This window comes from Solea solea, chromosome 2 (assembly GCF_958295425.1).
Source record: "Solea solea chromosome 2, fSolSol10.1, whole genome shotgun sequence".
Classification (NCBI taxonomy): domain Eukaryota; kingdom Metazoa; phylum Chordata; class Actinopteri; order Pleuronectiformes; family Soleidae; genus Solea; species Solea solea.
In genome coordinates, this window is record NC_081135.1 from 8,338,070 (window position 1) to 8,356,206 (window position 18,137).

The window sequence follows — 18,137 nt, forward strand, 5'->3', positions numbered from 1 at the left end:
TTAGGGGTAAACTAGACCTTTGTTGCTAATCACAGATACAGTACATTGATTGATTTATAACCAAGACTAAAAGGGCTTTCAGCCGTTTTTGTACCCTTTCCCTCGTCCCTTGCTGATGTCCACCAGCTTCTCGATGCCTCCACTGTCGGCTAAAGCTTTGGCGTTCTCCATGTTGCGGCTGGTGACCTCGTGCAGCGTGCAGCACACCGACGCCACCGTGTCGTCCGACAGCACTGACGGACTGCCACCGGGCAGCCGGTTGACCAGATCGCGCATGGCGTACTTTCCTGTAGCAGGGAGAGACGCAGAACACAGACGGGATGTGGATTGAGAAATATTTTATAGCTGCATTGGCAGACGAGTTAAAGCAATTTGAAAGTTATTCTGGAAAAATGAGCAAAAAGCGCTTAACTCACAGGACATTTTCTGGCCCTTTTATGGTTAAAATAAGCAAAAAAGCCCAGATGGACATTTTGAGGCGTAGTTGTTAAACGGTTGAGGCCCATTCTACTTTGGTTACGTCCCTAAAAGTGTATCATTCCAGATGTTTAACCACTAGCTTTATTTTATGTGAATGTTTTTTTTTTTTAAGTGCATAAAATCCCCATGTTTTGTCTGCAGACGTGGTAAAGCGTAAAAGGTTGACTGTCCACAAGGGGGCGGTGAGTTATCACTTTATGAAAATTGAGCCTGACTGATATAAACTGATTTGTGTCTGACTGCAGTCTAAAGTTTCAATAAGCTGTGTTTGCGGCTGCAGTGAGAAGATGTATGAAGTCGATCAGTCTGCTGAATGAATGAATGAATGGATGAATGAATGTGTGTTTTTAACCTATCAGCTCCTTGTTGCGGCTGTCCAGCGCCATGTTGCGGAGAGCTGTGGCCACGGAGCAGACGACCCGGTCGTTGTCCATCCTCAGCAGCTCCACCAGGATGGGCAGACCTTTCTCCTTACGTACTGCCGCTCGAATGTAGGCTGAGAACTACACACACACACACACACGATCTGTATGATCTCCATCCAAGCTGAAGAATAGGACTCCAAACATGTTCACATACTGTTTGTTTGCATATTTATGCCCTGCCTTTGTAGTGTAATAAAACATTTTTTTTACTATTTCACATGAAGGATTTCTGTATTTTCTTTATTCTCTCTTTCTTTGCTGCTGCTAATGTACAAGGTCAGGTATCAGGCACCACATATTAAATATTATTTAAAGAGAAACACTTAACATTTGAGCCTGAACTTTCTACACACATTCTGAAAAGTGCATGACTTCTGGCTGTTGGAAAAACTATATCTATATTACATCTATCTTAAGTCATCATGCACCAGTTTTACCTTCCAGTTTCCAGCCGAGAGGTTTTGCAGTGACCCAGCAGCGCCCTCCAGCGTGGCCGGGTTGGAGCTTTCAGCCAGCAGGTTGAGGTACGGCTTCACCACCATCGGGTGCCACAGCAGCTCCGCTCCCCTCAGAGGTTGAGAGAAACCTGGGATAGAACCCCCGTCGTCCCACTGGGCAAAACGTAAAAATGCGTTAATCATCCGAGACTTACCAAAACAACCACACTTCATTTCAGCCAAGGCCTGGATCTTTATCCCTCCCAGCCCTGATCACCTCTCAGTTTATACCTTGTCATCAGGCCAGCCGCCCCGCTTCCTGCCACGCCTCCTCTTGCCCCAGCAGAGGTAGTCCAGCTCCTTGGATGGAAAGGTGAAGCCCAGGAGCGTGTCCAGCTCCTGGTTGCCGAGGAGGCGAGAGGAGGGCATCTCCACCTCCAGCCGGTACGAGAGGTTCCTCAGGGTGCATATGCTGTTCTCCACAATCTGAGGAGAGACGTAAGCGGCTGACTACCGACGCAACCTCTCCAACGAGGTTTGAGTCGAAAAGTGGAGCAGGAGTAAAGAAAACTCAGAGATTCATGATCCTGTAGGTTCAGTAATCAATTTAAAACAAGCGTATATTATCTACTATTTGGTTTATTTCTAATAGCAGAAGTAACTGTTTCAATGTGTGTGTGTTTGTATGCCTGCAACTAATTTGAGAAATACCATTATTTTCTAATGTGTTTAGACAAGAAACTACTGTGTGTGTGTGTGTTTTTGCTGCACCTTGCTGTCATAGTCGGAGGTGTTGTTGCAGGCTTTGAGGACGTGGAGCAGGGAGTCGACCAGACCTTCACAGCAACGCAGCTGACTCCTCGCCTCCTCCCCCGCCGAGCTCAGGTTCCTGTGAACGTAATGAACACACACACAATTGAGACTCGATAGTGCAGTGTGTGGATTCCCCCACAGGGTGGCTTAAAACCTGCCTGGATACAGTAAAGCATGGAGCCCGATCCTCCAATAGGAACCTTCCGCTGCTTCTAATGGAGAGCTGACATGACGAGACTGCACAACAGCGTAGAGCTCCCACAATGCATTTCTATAGCATCAATCTACAATGGGTCTGAGTGCTGAGGAATGCTGGAGGCTTCTGTGGACTCAGATTCGTAGAGCTGCCATCAGAGACTAAACAGATGATCACAAAATTGTAGACAGTTACCAAACGGTCTCCAGCCACCAGGTTTAATACCTTTGATTTATTGGAGCTGCGGGACAATCAGCCATAGCTGTCAAATTCACTCGATAGATGCTGTTTTCAAGCTCCACTTGGCAGATGTGTGTAAACTCAGTAATTACATGCCCACTATTTGTCTCTTTGTGTTTCCTTGATAAAAATAAAACAGCAACGTCATTCTCTTTCCCGTCTGCCTCTTTGCATCCAAACATTACAGGCGATAATCTGGTTACACACGCAGTGTTTCACTAAAAACAAAAGATCTCACATGGGATTATGAGATTAATCCATGATCTGCTCAATTTCAGTGCAAGTGGCACATTGCACCTCCTATGTAATAATAATAATAATAATAATAATAATAATAATAATAAATTAGCCTTCAGTTAGCATCAAAATATGGCCTCATTAGAGCTGACCCAGCTCCTGATATGAATATAAAAGGTTCATTCTGGAGTATTGAAAAACAACCATTCATTCAGGTGATTGTAGACTTATAAATAAGCATAACGCATTTTACATACTGGACCTTTAAATGTGCAAATGAGTTGCCTAGACGTGAGCTGATGGACAGATGAATTAAAACTTGTACTCCCGCTGTTACTTTGACGCCCGCACTGTGCGATTTTGCCAAGTGGATCTTAAATCCGACTAATTATTTACAGAAAATCATGAATATCTGCGTTCTCGTCGACAGTGAACTGAGTCATGTGGGATTAAAGGAGCTTGTGTTTCAAATGGCGTCTTTCAAATCAGCCAAGAAAAGAGCTTAAAGGGACTTTCCTTTTAGCTTTTGTTGGGTGAGCTGTATTTGTATTCATGCATCCTGACTTTATTGGTATTTGCCTCTCCTCTGTGGGCCTGTGTGATCAAATGCACACTGACGAATGGCATTAAGTCTCCATAACACGGCCTGCCGTTGATGGATTGCACACCAGTGATCGTGATCTGTGGTTTGACACAATCATTCCGAGATGAAAAGCAGAAAGAAAAACAGCGGGCGCGGGCGACTAATAAATCCAAAAAGTCACCCTTACAATCTTACAACAAGAATCGATTTCATGAGCTCACGCTGCACCTGGTGACTCGACAGCCTCAGGGGGCAAAGACACTTTGTTGAACCTATTTTCATTAAGAAATGATTAGAATGGATTAATGGAGGTTTTATGCCAAAATCTGACTGTAAAGGTTGCATGAATGTGAAGCCGGGTGGTGATTCATTTACATAAATAAATACGAATAAGTGCAAGAAGATTATTTATCTATCGTGACAAAGACACTCTTGTGTGTTAGACTTGCTCCTCACCTCAGACAGCCGGTGGTGTTTCGCAGCAGCAGCGACGACTGGAACTTGACTTTGTGTTCCTCGCGGTGCGAGACGCTGCTCCAGCCCGAGTGGGGGATGATGACCGTGTTGGTCAGCGTGGACAGAGCGTCGCGGATGATGGTCATTTTCACTGCGTCGCACGAGGAGAGGTTCCACAGGACACCTTCGAATCAAAAGAACAGTAATCGTTAGGTAACAATTAGGTAAATCTGCATATATGTTCTCTGGTGAAGAACGGAAGACGAAGGCGATGCTCCTGCTTTGTGAAGCAAAAGGACTTGAAGAAAGGAGGGAAGAGTTGCGTGGCTCTGTGCTGAGACAGTCATAACAAGTCACAAACTGTGCTAAAAAAGCTGAATTTAAATCTGCTTTAGTCAAGAGAATGCCCAACATTAGTGCTTCAGCTGTTGCCATGGCAATTGACCTCCAAATCAAATCATTTTATTATAATCATAAATGTATTATCACAAAAAAATGATGTCACTGATTAAGAAATTAAAAAAAAACACTAATTAGAAAGAAGGTGAAGTGTCTTTCCTTTTTTGTGCATCACAAAAATTGGCAAATAGAATAGAAGAAAGAAAGAATGAGGATATGCTGCCAACATTTGTGCCTAAAGCAGATGTCCCCGAGCCAAAGAATTGCTACAGCCCTATTTAAATTCTGAAAATTCTTGGTGCTTGGTGGCAAACCAAAACCTTTAATCAGAACTCCAATCATCATAAGAGATTCTCCTTTTTCCAGCTGAAAGCCAGCGCTCCATCACGGCCACGTCAGCACAGACTGAAGTGTTCCATCAATTATGATCCCCCCCACCCATTACAAAAGATAAGTTCCAGTGTGAGTTGGCGGGGACAGTGAATCCAATGACACCTGTTATAATAAGTCCAAACTGTCAGATAAAAGGAGAATAGCACAGTATTTTTTCTGATTACTTCTTAAGGCCCACCTGCAGCAGTTAGTCTGTAAAAGGGAAACTGAGAAACTCCTGTGTTTTTCTGAATCGTCTTGCAGCATCATTACGTGTGGCTGTGGAGCTGTCACTGACGCGCTGTTTTTCCAAAGCACGTTATCTGAGCATCTGTCCCGAGTACTGTGCCGAGATCTGTTCCGCCAACAGTGCCCGCCGAGTGTTTAAGCCGCTGCCGCTCTCACCTCCCACAGAACAGCTGATACACAGATTAATAACACTGCCAACCGGTCAGACTGAGACACCCACCGACAATCAGAGAGCAAGCCGGCCGGCCTGGATAAGCACACAACAAAAATCGCTTCACAGCTCAGTGGGATTTTCACACATTGACAAAAACAGATCCCGAAATGCAAAACATGTTGCAATGTGGATGCAGCTTTCACCTGAATTTATCTCTTGAGGGATTAAAAAAAAGATGAAATGACCTGTGACTAATTTAATACAAATATACACTCCACTTTATTTATTTATTCTGTTTTACCTTCCTTTAATGCCTTGCTTGTTTTTATGTTGTCTGTTTTTGCTGCTGTAACAAATGAATTTATTTTTTAATGAGGCATAAAGTTTCTCTTATTTTATCTTACCTTATCTTCTAGTTTGACCACGTGTGGTGCTGTACAGCCTCCACAGAGCACCAGTTGGTCAGTTTTGTTGTTTTGTTTATTTATGCAACATTATGTGAATGCTGAGTCCATCTGAACACAGACTCTGTCAGGCAATACCTTTAGACCTGACTGAGGGAGCATTTGTGTGTATACAGTGGCAGAGCAGGGGGCGGGACAGAGAGTCACGTGGATCTGATTGTGTGAACCCGTTTGAATTCACGGTGTGAATTGAACAGACGTTTGTTTATGTTTGAAAAGTTACGTACCGGTGACCAGCTCACGGACTTCATTGTCAGTGGTTTTCCTGAGGAGTCGCAGCAGGGCAGGGACGCCGCCGCAGTTCCTCAGCACCACCTTGTTGTTGTCGGTGGCTTTGCCGTACACCAGGTTCCTCAGGGCCCCGCAGGCGCTTTTCTGAACGTCTGCCACCTTGTGATCGAGCAGGTCTACGAGGTGCTGGATGCCTCCAAGGTGACACACCTGCATACAGAGATGCATGGATGTCACACTCACTGTAACACATACACAGTAGAGATTCTGTAAACTGTAAACTGTAAACCTTCCTCTCTTCATTGTTGTTTAAGAAAATATCAAATCTTCAAACATGGGTTAGGGTTAAACCAAACCGAGAATTGATGTACTTTAAACATAAGTGAGACGTGTCACTGTCACAAATTAAGTTTTGACTCAACTGCTTTAGAGCCACAGGTCACATTTACTCAGTTTAAAATACAAAAACTCAACACAGAAAAAGAAAATGCATCACTGTTATTGAATCGTGTACAGAGAGGAGTAATTTCATCTCTCACTGCTGATTCTTAACTACATAACTTATTTATTTCAGTTGTGTGTTTTACACAAGTGCTGGAAAATTATTTCATTTCTCATCTAGTTTCTGTTAAATTGGCTCAATTTGTTCAATTGTTGATTTAATTCATTACATTACTTCACATTTCTGTTATTTGCCAAGACTGCTTTGCAGTTTTTAAAATGTTGTTTACTGTTATTGCCACCGAAATATGCGTTTATTTGCATATATCACTTCATGGAGCTGCTTTGAAAACAGATTCAATAAAGTCTGGAGCTTTTTGTTTATTCAGCTTTACTCTATTCAAACAGGATTCTTTCATTTATCAGTATCAATGGATTATTGGCATCATTATCAATATGTGTTTCAGGACTCATAATAACATATAATCCGCATTCATGTTCTAACTGCCTCTTCTTAAGCAGTTATTTTGTGAAATATTTTGGTTCTACAACATGCAGAGTGTCTGTGTGGCATGTTCCAAAACGTCTTGTGTCACCTCCAAATAAACCCCGTCTCAGGAGAGCAGATGACTCACCCCATTTCTCCCGGATTCTGTATTCAATTTGTCAGTGGAAACATTTGCTTCTGGCTTAATGAGCAGATACATAATCCAAGTAGCTCCCAAGGCTAAATAAAAGCTCATCACCCAACAAATCAGACAGAGCTACAGCGGTTCTTGCATGAATCGGCATCAGTGTGCTGGGGTCATTGGTTGCAAAGGAAGCCGAGTAATGAGAGGAAGCATGCAGCGTTTGAGTGTGACAGAGCAACGGCACGTTTGGCACCAATTTTACTTTAAATTTGTCGGAGCAGATGGCACATTGCCTCAGAGATCGACAGCAAAGTTCTCGGAAAAAAAGTCAAATTTCACAGCATGTAAGCTGAGACCGCGCTCTTTGAGACAATATTAGAGACAACTTCAAATGTTTGCGTTGGTGTAGTGTGTGTATATCTTCATATACACACGAGACAGGCGATGCCAGAGAAATGTTAAAAGTGCGACACTTTTTAATATTTTGCCATTCTGCCATTCTGCAGTGCATATAATTCTTTATTATGGCGCCTTTAATTCTCTGCAAAATCATCAATACGTAAAAAGGAGTACGATGCAAGACATCTGGAAAACAGCTGATGCTTCATATTTTCCTTGTTATCTTATCTAATTATTAAAACAATCATGTTTTATAAACAACTCTGGTATTGTTGTTCATTAGCTGATTTAACACTGCACGACGTCCCAAGGGAAATACACGACAAAGACCAATCCAGTAAGGCTGTACGTAATTACACAATCTTTGTTCAGTACTTTGAGTGAGACAGCGCTTTCCTCCACCTGAGGAGGGAGCCATGACGGTGACGTCTGTCTTGTTATTTTTACCCAGACAGCTGCCCGCCCAGCGTGTCCTGTCACCTCACCTCCACCTTCACCCCGTTGTCTCCGTAGCACAGATGCTGCAGGTAGGCGGCGGCGTTGGCCTGCACGGAGGGGAAGTGATGCTGCAACATGTGGATGACCTCCGGCAGCTCGGGGTCACGCCATGCAAACTCCCTGAGAGGAGAAAAGAAAGAAACTTTCAGCAATGTCCTGTTTTCAGGTTCTTTCCAAGACTCTAAGGTCTTTTAACCCTTGTGAGATACTGTACGTATTTGGGGGAATTCGGATTGTTTTAAATACCACTTAAAATGAAATTGAATGCCAGCTGCATACATTTTTTTTCATAAAGTACATATTAAACAATATTTTTTAGAAATAATTTCTTTCAAAGAGCAGCTTAAGACCCTGTTGTTCAGACAGGCTTCGAATTAGGTGTAGGTTTTTACTACAATCTGTTTCATCTTCTTATGTCTGTGCACATTTTAGTGTCAGGTGTAAACTAACAACAGGGCTGAAACAGTTCTTTTCTTAAAGAATTAAATCAAGCTTTCTGATTTTCTTCTGTTCTCAAAGTGAACATTTTCGACAAAAAAGTCATAGTATAGTATGTCGTCCAAAATCACTCAAAAAAGTCATAGTATAGTATGTCGTACAAAATCAGTCAAAAAGGTCATAGTATAGTATGTCGTCCAAAATCACTCAAAAAAGTCATAGTATAGTATGTCGTACAAAATCAGTCAAAAAGGTCATAGTATAGTATGTCGTCCAAAATCACTCAAAAAAGTCATAGTATAGTATGTCGTACAAAATCAGTCAAAAAGGTCATAGTATAGTATGTCGTCCAAAATGAGTCAAAAAAGTCATAGTATAGTATGTCGTCCAAAATCAGTCAAAAAGGTCATAGTATAGTATGTCGTTCCAAAATGAGTCAAAAAAGTCATAGTATAGTATGTCGTCCAAAATCAGTCAAAAAAGTCATAGTATAGTATGTCGTCCAAAATCAGTCAAAAAGTCATAGTATAGTATGTCGTCAAAAATGACAACAATACATCCCAACGCTGCAGAGGATACTTGTTCCAAAGAGGGCTTGAACCCGGGTCTGTTGTGTAAAAGTCAAGAGTGTTACCACTACACTAACCTTGTAGTCAGCTTGAATGGTATGTTGTCCTAAGTCAGTCAAAAAAGTCATAGTATAGTATGTCGTCCAAAATCAGTCAAAAAAGTCATAGTATAGTATGTCGTCCAAAATCACTCAAAAAGGTCATAGTATAGTATGTCGTCCAAAATCAGTCAAAAAGGTCATAGTATAGTATGTCGTCAAAAATGACAACAATACATCCCAACGCTGCAGAGGATACTTGTTCCAAAGAGGGCTTGAACCCGGGTCTGTTGTGTAAAAGTCAAGAGTGTTACCACTACACTAACCTTGTAGCCAGCTTGAATGGTATGTTGTCCTGTCAGTCAAAAAAGTCATAGTATAGTATGTCGTCCAAAATCAGTCAAAAAGGTCATAGTATAGTATGTCGTCCTAAATCACTCAAAAAAGTCATAGTATAGTATGTCGTCCTAAATCAGTCAAAAAGGTCATAGTATAGTATGTCGTCCAAAATCACTCAAAAAAGTCATAGTATAGTATGTCGTCCAAAATCACTCAAAAAAGTCATAGTATAGTATGTCGTCCAAAATCAGTCAAAAAGGTCATAGTATAGTATGTCGTCCAAAATCACTCAAAAAAGTCATAGTATAGTATGTCGTCCAAAATCAGTCAAAAAGGTCATAGGATAGTATGTGGTCCAAAATCACTCAAAGAAATCAAAGTATAGTATGTCGTCCAAAATGAGTCAAAAAAGTCATAGTATAGTATGTCGTCCAAAATGAGTCAAAAAAGTCATAGTATAGTATGTCGTCCAAAATCAGTCAAAAAGGTCATAGTATAGTATGTCGTCCAATATCAGTCAAAAAGGTCATAGTATAGTATGTCGTCCAAAATCAGTCAAAAAGGTCATAGTATAGTATGTCGTCCAAAATCAGTCAAAAAGGTCATAGTATAGCATGTCGTCCAAAATGACTCAAAAAAGTCATAGTATAGTATGTGGTCCAAAATCACTCAAAGAAGTCAAAGTATAGTATGTCGTCCAAAATGAGTCAAAAAAGTCATAGTATAGTATGTCGTCCAAAATGAGTCAAAAAAGTCATAGTATAGTATGTCGTCCAAAATGAGTCAAAAAAGTCATAGTATAGTATGTCGTCCAAAATCAGTCAAAAAGGTCATAGTATAGTATGTCGTCCAAAATCAGTCAAAAAAGTCATAGTATAGTAAGTCGTCCAAAATCAGTCAAAAAGTCATAGTATATTATGTCGTCAAAAATGACAACAATACATCCCAACGATGCAGAGGATACTTGTTCCAAAGAGGGCTTGAACCCGGGTCTGTTGTGTAAAAGGCAAGAATGTTACCACTACACTAACCTTGTAGCCAGCTTGAATGGTATGTTGTCCTAAGTCAGTCAAAAAAGTCATAGTATAGTATGTCGTCCAAAATCAGTCAAAAAGGTCATATTATAGTATGTCTTCCAAAATCAGTCAAAAAGGTCATAGTATAGTATGTCGTACAAAATCAGTCAAAAAGGTCATAGTATAGTATGTCGTCCAAAATCACTCAAAAAAGTCATAGTATAGTATGTCGTCCAAAATGAGTCAAAAAAGTCATAGTATAGTATGTCGTCCAAAATCACTCAAAAAGGTCATAGTATAGTATGTCGTTCCAAAATGAGTCAAAAAAGTCATAGTATAGTATGTCGTCCAAAATCACTCAAAAAGGTCATAGTATAGTATGTCGTCCAAAATCACTCAAAAAGGTCATAGTATAGTATGTCGTCAAAAATGACAACAATACATCCCAACGCTGCAGAGGATACTTGTTCCAAAGAGGGCTTGAACCCGGGTCTGTTGTGTAAATGTCAAGAGTGTTACCACTACACTAACCTTGTAGCCAGCTTGAATGGTATGTTGTCCTAAGTCAATCAAAAAAGTCATAGTATAGTATGTCGTCCAAAATCAGTCAAAAAAGTCATAGTATAGTATGTCGTCCTAAATCAGTCAAAAAGGTCATAGTATAGTATGTCGTCCAAAATCACTCAAAAAAGTCATAGTATAGTATGTCGTCCTAAATCAGTCAAAAAGGTCATAGTATAGTATGTCGTCCAAAATCAGTCAAAAAGGTCATAGTATAGTATGTCGTCCTAAATCAGTCAAAAAGGTCATAGTATAGTATGTCGTCCTAAATCAGTCAAAAAGGTCATAGTATAGTATGTCGTCCAAAATCACTCAAAAAAGTCATAGTATAGTATGTTGTCCAAAATCACTCAAAAAAGTCATAGTATAGTATGTCGTCCAAAATCAGTCAAAAAAGTCATAGTATAGTATGTCGTCCAAAATCAGTCAAAAAGGTCATAGTATAGTATGTCGTCCTAAATCAGTCAAAAAGGTCATATTATAGTATGTCTTCCAAAATCACTCAAAAAAAGTCATAGTATAGTATGTCGTCCAAAATGAGTCAAAAAAGTCATAGTATAGTATGTCGTCCAAAATGAGTCAAAAAGGTCATAGTATAGTTTGTCGTCCAAAATGAGTCAAAAAAGTCATAGTACAGTATGTCGTCCAAAATCAGTCAAAAAGGTCATAGTATATTATGTCGTCAAAAATGACAACAATACATCCCAACGATGCAGAGGATACTTGTTCCAAAGAGGGCTTGAACCCGGGTCTGTTGTGTAAAAGGCAAGAATATTACCACTACACTAGCCTTGTAGTCAGCTTGAATGGTATGTTGTCCTAAGTCAGTCAAAAAAGTCATAGTATAGTATGTCGTCCAAAATGAGTCAAAAAGGTCATAGTATAGTATGTCTTCCAAAATCACTCAAAAAGTCAAAGTATAGTATGTGGTCCAAAATCACTCAAAGAAGTCATAGTATAGTATGTCGTCCAAAATGAGTCAAAAAGGTCATAGTATAGTATGTCGTCCAAAATCACTCAAAAAGGTCATAGTATAGTATGTCGTTCCAAAATGAGTCAAAAAAGTCATAGTATAGTATGTCGTCCAAAATCACTCAAAAAGGTCATAGTATAGTATGTCGTCCAAAATCAGTCAAAAAAGTCATAGTATAGTATGTCGTCAAAAATGACAACAATACATCCCAACGCTGCAGAGGATACTTGTTCCAAAGAGGGCTTGAACCCGGGTCTGTTGTGTAAAAGTCAAGAGTGTTACCACTACACTAACCTTGTAGCCAGATTCTATTGTATGTTGTCCTAAGTCAGACAAAAAAGTCATAGTATAGTATGTCGTCCAAAATCAGTCAAAAAAGTCATAGTATAGTATGTCGTCCAAAATCAGTCAAAAAAGTCATAGTATAGTATGTCGTCCAAAATCAGTCAAAAAAGTCATAGTATAGTATGTCGTCCAAAATCAGTCAAAAAGGTCATAGTATAGTATGTCGTCCAAAATCAGTCAAAAAGGTCATAGTATAGTATGTCGTCCAAAATCACTCAAAAAAGTCATAGTATAGTATGTCGTCCAAAATGAGTCAAAAAAGTCATAGTATAGTATGTCGTCCAAAATCAGTCAAAAAGGTCATAGTATAGTATGTCGTTCCAAAATGAGTCAAAAAAGTCATAGTATAGTATGTCGTCCAAAATGAGTCAAAAAGGTCATAGTATAGTTTGTCGTCCAAAATGAGTCAAAAAAGTCATAGTACAGTATGTCGTCCAAAATCAGTCAAAAAGGTCATAGTATATTATGTCGTCAAAAATGACAACAATACATCCCAACGATGCAGAGGATACTTGTTCCAAAGAGGGCTTGAACCCGGGTCTGTTGTGTAAAAGGCAAGAATATTACCACTACACTAGCCTTGTAGTCAGCTTGAATGGTATGTTGTCCTAAGTCAGTCAAAAAAGTCATAGTATAGTATGTCGTCCAAAATGAGTCAAAAAGGTCATAGTATAGTATGTCTTCCAAAATCACTCAAAAAGTCAAAGTATAGTATGTGGTCCAAAATCACTCAAAGAAGTCATAGTATAGTATGTCGTCCAAAATGAGTCAAAAAGGTCATAGTATAGTATGTCGTCCAAAATCACTCAAAAAGGTCATAGTATAGTATGTCGTTCCAAAATGAGTCAAAAAAGTCATAGTATAGTATGTCGTCCAAAATCACTCAAAAAGGTCATAGTATAGTATGTCGTCCAAAATCAGTCAAAAAAGTCATAGTATAGTATGTCGTCAAAAATGACAACAATACATCCCAACGCTGCAGAGGATACTTGTTCCAAAGAGGGCTTGAACCCGGGTCTGTTGTGTAAAAGTCAAGAGTGTTACCACTACACTAACCTTGTAGCCAGATTCTATTGTATGTTGTCCTAAGTCAGACAAAAAAGTCATAGTATAGTATGTCGTCCAAAATCAGTCAAAAAAGTCATAGTATAGTATGTCGTCCAAAATCAGTCAAAAAAGTCATAGTATAGTATGTCGTCCAAAATCAGTCAAAAAAGTCATAGTATAGTATGTCGTCCAAAATCAGTCAAAAAGGTCATAGTATAGTATGTCGTCCAAAATCAGTCAAAAAGGTCATAGTATAGTATGACGTCCAAAATCACTCAAAAAAGTCATAGTATAGTATGTCGTCCTAAATCAGTCAAAAAGGTCATATTATAGTATGTCTTCCAAAATCCCTCAAAAAAAGTCATAGTATATTATGTCGTCCTAAATCAGTCAAAAAGGTCATATTATAGTATGTCTTCCAAAATCACTCAAAAAAAGTCATAGTATAGTATGTCGTCCTAAATCAGTCAAAAAGTTCATATTATAGTATGTCGTCCAAAATGAGTCAAAAAGGTCATAGTATAGTATGTCGTCCAAAATCACTCAAAAAAGTCATAGTATAGTATGTCGTCCAAAATCACTCAAAAAGTCATAGTATAGTATGTCGTCGACATACGATATTTAGACAATACTGAAGACAAACTATACATATAAACTAATAGCCAGTGTCTATTAAATAAACCATTAAATTGATAATTTCAACCTTTAACCCTGTAAAGCCTGACACAAAAATAATTTTTTGTTCACGAGATATTTTTTTTATATCATTTGATATGTTGTGCGTTTTTGGCAAACGTTTTGCCCACAACAATGTTCATTTTAGAAATTTAAAAACATTTTATCCATGACATTTTGAAAATATAGATCACTTGAGGTAATTGTTGTATTTCTTATGTTGTTGTTGTTGTTGTTGCTATTTTTACATAAAACCTTTTACAGCCTTTTTATTTCAATTTGTGGTTGGCACAAAAACAGTTTCTGTCCCTGTTCAGGCAAAGATAGACAGTAGACATGACATTTGACAAGTCAATGTACTGTCTTTCTCACTCTTCTCCTAAACTAAGACGAATTGAAATAGACCCAAAAAATTGGTCAATATAGCTTGAAAATTCTTGAAAATTAGCCAAGACTTTCCTGCCAAAAGTATGTGGATGATTTAATGACAGTAGCCATTTTGAAAAAGCCAAAATAAAAACCTGCATACAGTGGAGTGATAATATCATCTGATACATGTATCAAATCATATACAACAGGTTTTAAAGGAATTGATTGTGTTGATACGATACGTCTCAGAAACCTGTGTAGTAAATATGATACAAATGGTTTCGTTTACATCATTATACTTTTCAGCTTACTGTATTCACTAGCAGTTGATTTTGCCATTTATTTACAAATTCATGGTTTAAAGCCAGTACTCCCATCATGCCTTCCACTGTTCATGGACGCACCAAGCAAGTCGAGAACGTGGACGGCTCGTTCATATAGCAGAGAGGCATTATGGGAGTAACAGTACTGCGCATATGCGCTGGGTGAGCAACTCCACAGGACAAATGGAGCTAAAGGGGCGGTGCTCTATCCAGTTCTTATAATACATCCATGAGGAAAATAGACAAAGTATGTCACATGAGTGGACACCAGCGTGATTGACAGCTGGTATTGTCCAATAAGAGTCAGGTTGCTGGTGACGTCTGTAAATTTCTGGATTCAAAAACGGACTTTGACTACATCCACTTTTACATACAGTCTATGGGACAATACAGTAGGTCGGTATCTGTTATGGGGACATTTTGTGTTTCTTTTTGTGTGTACATGAGTATACCTTGGGTCCTTGTGTATGCTCTCGATGGACGGGGTGCGTGTACCAACTCGGTCCACCAGTCCCGAGTGTCGGTGGGAGAAGACGGGCTCCCCGGAGACTCTATACGAGTCGACGTAGAGAGCTGCAGAGCTCAGCCCGTAGCTGCTTCTTTGGTATGGCAGCGTGTCACAATGGCTTGTAGCTCGAGGGAGCGTCCCCATGCCTGCGGACATGAAATCGCATTTTGCAGATATTTCATTCATTCATTAAAATCCAGAAAAGCGGCCCTCAAAGCGGGAGTGACTGACGGATAAAAAAAAAGTAAACAATATCCTGTCATATACTGTGAGTGGCATTCATTAAATTTGTTTGAATATCTAATAAACAAGATTAAATGTACTCTTTAGATCCTCCACATCAAACTCTGCAGAGCTTACAGCGATACATTATTCTGCAAGAGCTTGAGTCAAAAAACAGCTCCTGTAACCTGAGACTATTTTGAGAAATAATCTTCTAAGCACATGAGTGCCGACCTGGACTCTGAGTCATTAAAAATGTTGTTGTTTTTTCTCCACAGCCTCCTCACACAACTATTTCAACAGTATTTAAGTATCAATGATGACAATTCCACAGAAAGCTTTTTTTTTTCTTCATAACTTTTTATTAGTTTTTACCCTAATATTGTCTACCTGCTTGAGAGAACCACTTCCTGGAGCAGAAATATTACTATTATTAACTAAAATGACATGTCATAACAGGGATATAGTACAAAATAACGAATATCCATGTTTAGGTGCTTGTTAGAAGAACTTTTGTATGAATGCAGTACCTGTGCTCGTTCTGTAGAGAGAGCCCTGGGGGTCGTGGGTGGGGCTGTGATAGAGCGGGCTGTGGAAGGAGCGCTCATCAAAAACAGGCGTCATGTGGCAGTCTGGAGACAACGCTGCCCTCAACTCTGGATCGATCTGCGCCACATGACCGGCATATGAGCTGTGGAGGCCTGCAGGTGCAAGCAAGTACAAACATGTTCAACATACACCTTTAGGGAACAAAAGAATTATTGATGAGTGGTTTGAATTGAACTGAAGTATGGTTCTGTGAGGTTTTGAAACATTATCAACACCGACTTTTCCCGTTCATTCTCTATGTTCTAAAGACTCACTTGATAAAATCTACATCTGCTCAAGTTTATGATAAGTTTTGCTGCTTTTCTGCTCAAGTTTATGATAAGTTTTGCTGCTTTTCTGGGTGGAAAATTATGTCCACAATCTCCCACGCCAATGTCCACAGAGAAAAGTTTGTGCAACATAGATTTATTAGTATGATCCAGTCAAATCCAGTCAAAGGATTTCAAACACCAAAGTCATAAAATAACACAGTTGAATTTACTGACGGAGGCAAAAGTGGATTAACAACTTCTATGTGCTGTTATATAAAATAGCTGATTTTCTATATGGACTTAGATTATAGTCACTTTCCAGCCATAAAAGGCTGTCTCACGGCAAGGACAAGCAACAAACACGTTCTTAAGATATACCGGGCATAGATTTTGTTAAGTGGCTAAAGCCTGTTTTTCCGTCTGTCCCTGCTGGCAGCTATGTTTTCAGTGAGTGAGTGTCTGGGTCCCAAGCTGGTTCATAAAAAAGCCTTTTAACACAAGCTGGAGTTTGTTCTCTTACAGTAAAACATTTAAACACTAATGAGGCACTACCATGTTCTGAGGTAGTCAAAATAAAGACACGATAACATCATTACAGTGCCACATGCCTGATTACTATGAAAGAGCGAACAACCATGTTTGTGAAGGGGAAGCAAGTCTAATCCAACTGTTGTGCTCAAGAGACGCAGCAAGATTCTGGTCATTCAGTATTATCTGCGTCTTCAAAAAAAGCAGGGCAGAGGGTTTTTTTCATCCTCCAATCTAAGTGCAGATCAGTTCAAAGAGCGCTCTAATTATAAAGATGCTTTAGGGCATAGGGGGCACAGCCTCTGAAGATCAGTGAAACACACAATATTATTCTCTCAAATATGGTGATGATGGGCTTATTTGCTTGTGCAGCTCTCTTTTGACTTATCTCATTTGGAAATCATTCCACATCTTACATTGTGTGTAATAGTTTTATACCTAAGCTGCGAGTGCCACTCATCTGTAATAGCCTAATCTTGTGTATCCATTTCCCTCATGTAATCAGGGATTACATTGGATCTGCAAATAAGCGGGAATAAGGCATTATATTGGACCATATAGCACAGGGCTGGACAGTTATGAACATAAATCTCAATATGACTTTTCGCAAACGGTTCAATATTTACCAACACCATGTTTACACATTACACACTCTCGGAGGTGTAACACTTCACACATCTAAAGTGTATGTGATTCCTTTTAAATTGTCTATTTCTGTCCTAGTCTTTATTTATTTATTTTTTTGTTAATTTATTTAATTTTTATTGTGGCTGTTCTGGTTTTATATAAGTTGTTCGGGTGTGCAACAATACTTCAATGACCACTTTCTTTTTTTTGTTGTTTTTCTAAAAAGAGAAAATGTATACTTAACCCTTTGTAAATGTTTTACTACAATAAAAAATAAATAAATAAAGTGTATGTGCAAGTGTGTATCGGTCTTGAACCTAAATGTACAATGATAATTATCTATGTCACTTTATATAATTACTAATACTGTTTTATCATTGAAAACCTGTTTGGCCATATACATCCAGCCCCAGCACAGTGGTAAGAAAATCACTCAGCTAGAGAATAGGAGGCATTTTATTTAGTTCACCGACTTTGCCTTTTCCTACTCTCTCTGTCTCTCTCTCTCTCTCTCTCTCTCTCTCTCACACACACTTCTTTCTACTACTTACTTTTCACAGAAACACAACTACACAACACAAAATGTGCCTAAAAGCATATGCACACCAACACTCTTGACGCACACACAGACACACTTTCCAGTAACATAAAGGCAAATGGACTACATTAAAAGAACTGCACACTTGACAGCAGCATCATAAAGCCCCTTCCAGTGCCGTCAGTCAGCTGATAATCATCCCATGCTGACGCTCCCAGGGGGCTTTGTGATAGAAACACCCCTATATGGGTCAGTGGGAGTAGCTTAGTAAAGTGACAGTGGGTGGGACAGAGGAATAAATCTGTGTCGCTGCAGCATCAGCAGCACGGCGACAACAGTAAATCCTCCACTGGACACACAGCAGCGGCGGCAGCAGCAGCACGCGGCACAAACGTCCACCATCAGTTCATGAGAGAAAACGGCTGACGTTCCAATGTATCTGATGACACTTCTAT

The 18,137-nt window shown here is 39.5% G+C and overlaps 1 protein-coding gene across 6 annotated transcripts in view; it reads right to left on the reverse strand.

The window, feature by feature from the left end:
- The window catches only part of LOC131448637 (plakophilin-4-like), a 41,890-nt gene that overhangs the window by 3,423 nt on the left and 20,330 nt on the right, over window positions 1-18,137 (reverse strand). For all 6 annotated transcript variants that reach the window (XM_058621268.1, XM_058621295.1, XM_058621287.1 and 3 more), the window contains exons 8-17: window positions 15,660-15,830; window positions 14,852-15,053; window positions 7,694-7,826; window positions 5,733-5,946; window positions 3,868-4,051; window positions 2,114-2,231; window positions 1,634-1,828; window positions 1,343-1,516; window positions 833-983; window positions 95-287 (exon numbers count right to left, since the gene is read on the reverse strand). In XM_058621268.1, the coding sequence (XP_058477251.1) occupies window positions 95-287; window positions 833-983; window positions 1,343-1,516; window positions 1,634-1,828; window positions 2,114-2,231; window positions 3,868-4,051; window positions 5,733-5,946; window positions 7,694-7,826; window positions 14,852-15,053; window positions 15,660-15,830 (1,735 nt within the window). The remainder of the gene's footprint in view (window positions 1-94; window positions 288-832; window positions 984-1,342; window positions 1,517-1,633; window positions 1,829-2,113; window positions 2,232-3,867; window positions 4,052-5,732; window positions 5,947-7,693; window positions 7,827-14,851; window positions 15,054-15,659; window positions 15,831-18,137) is intronic.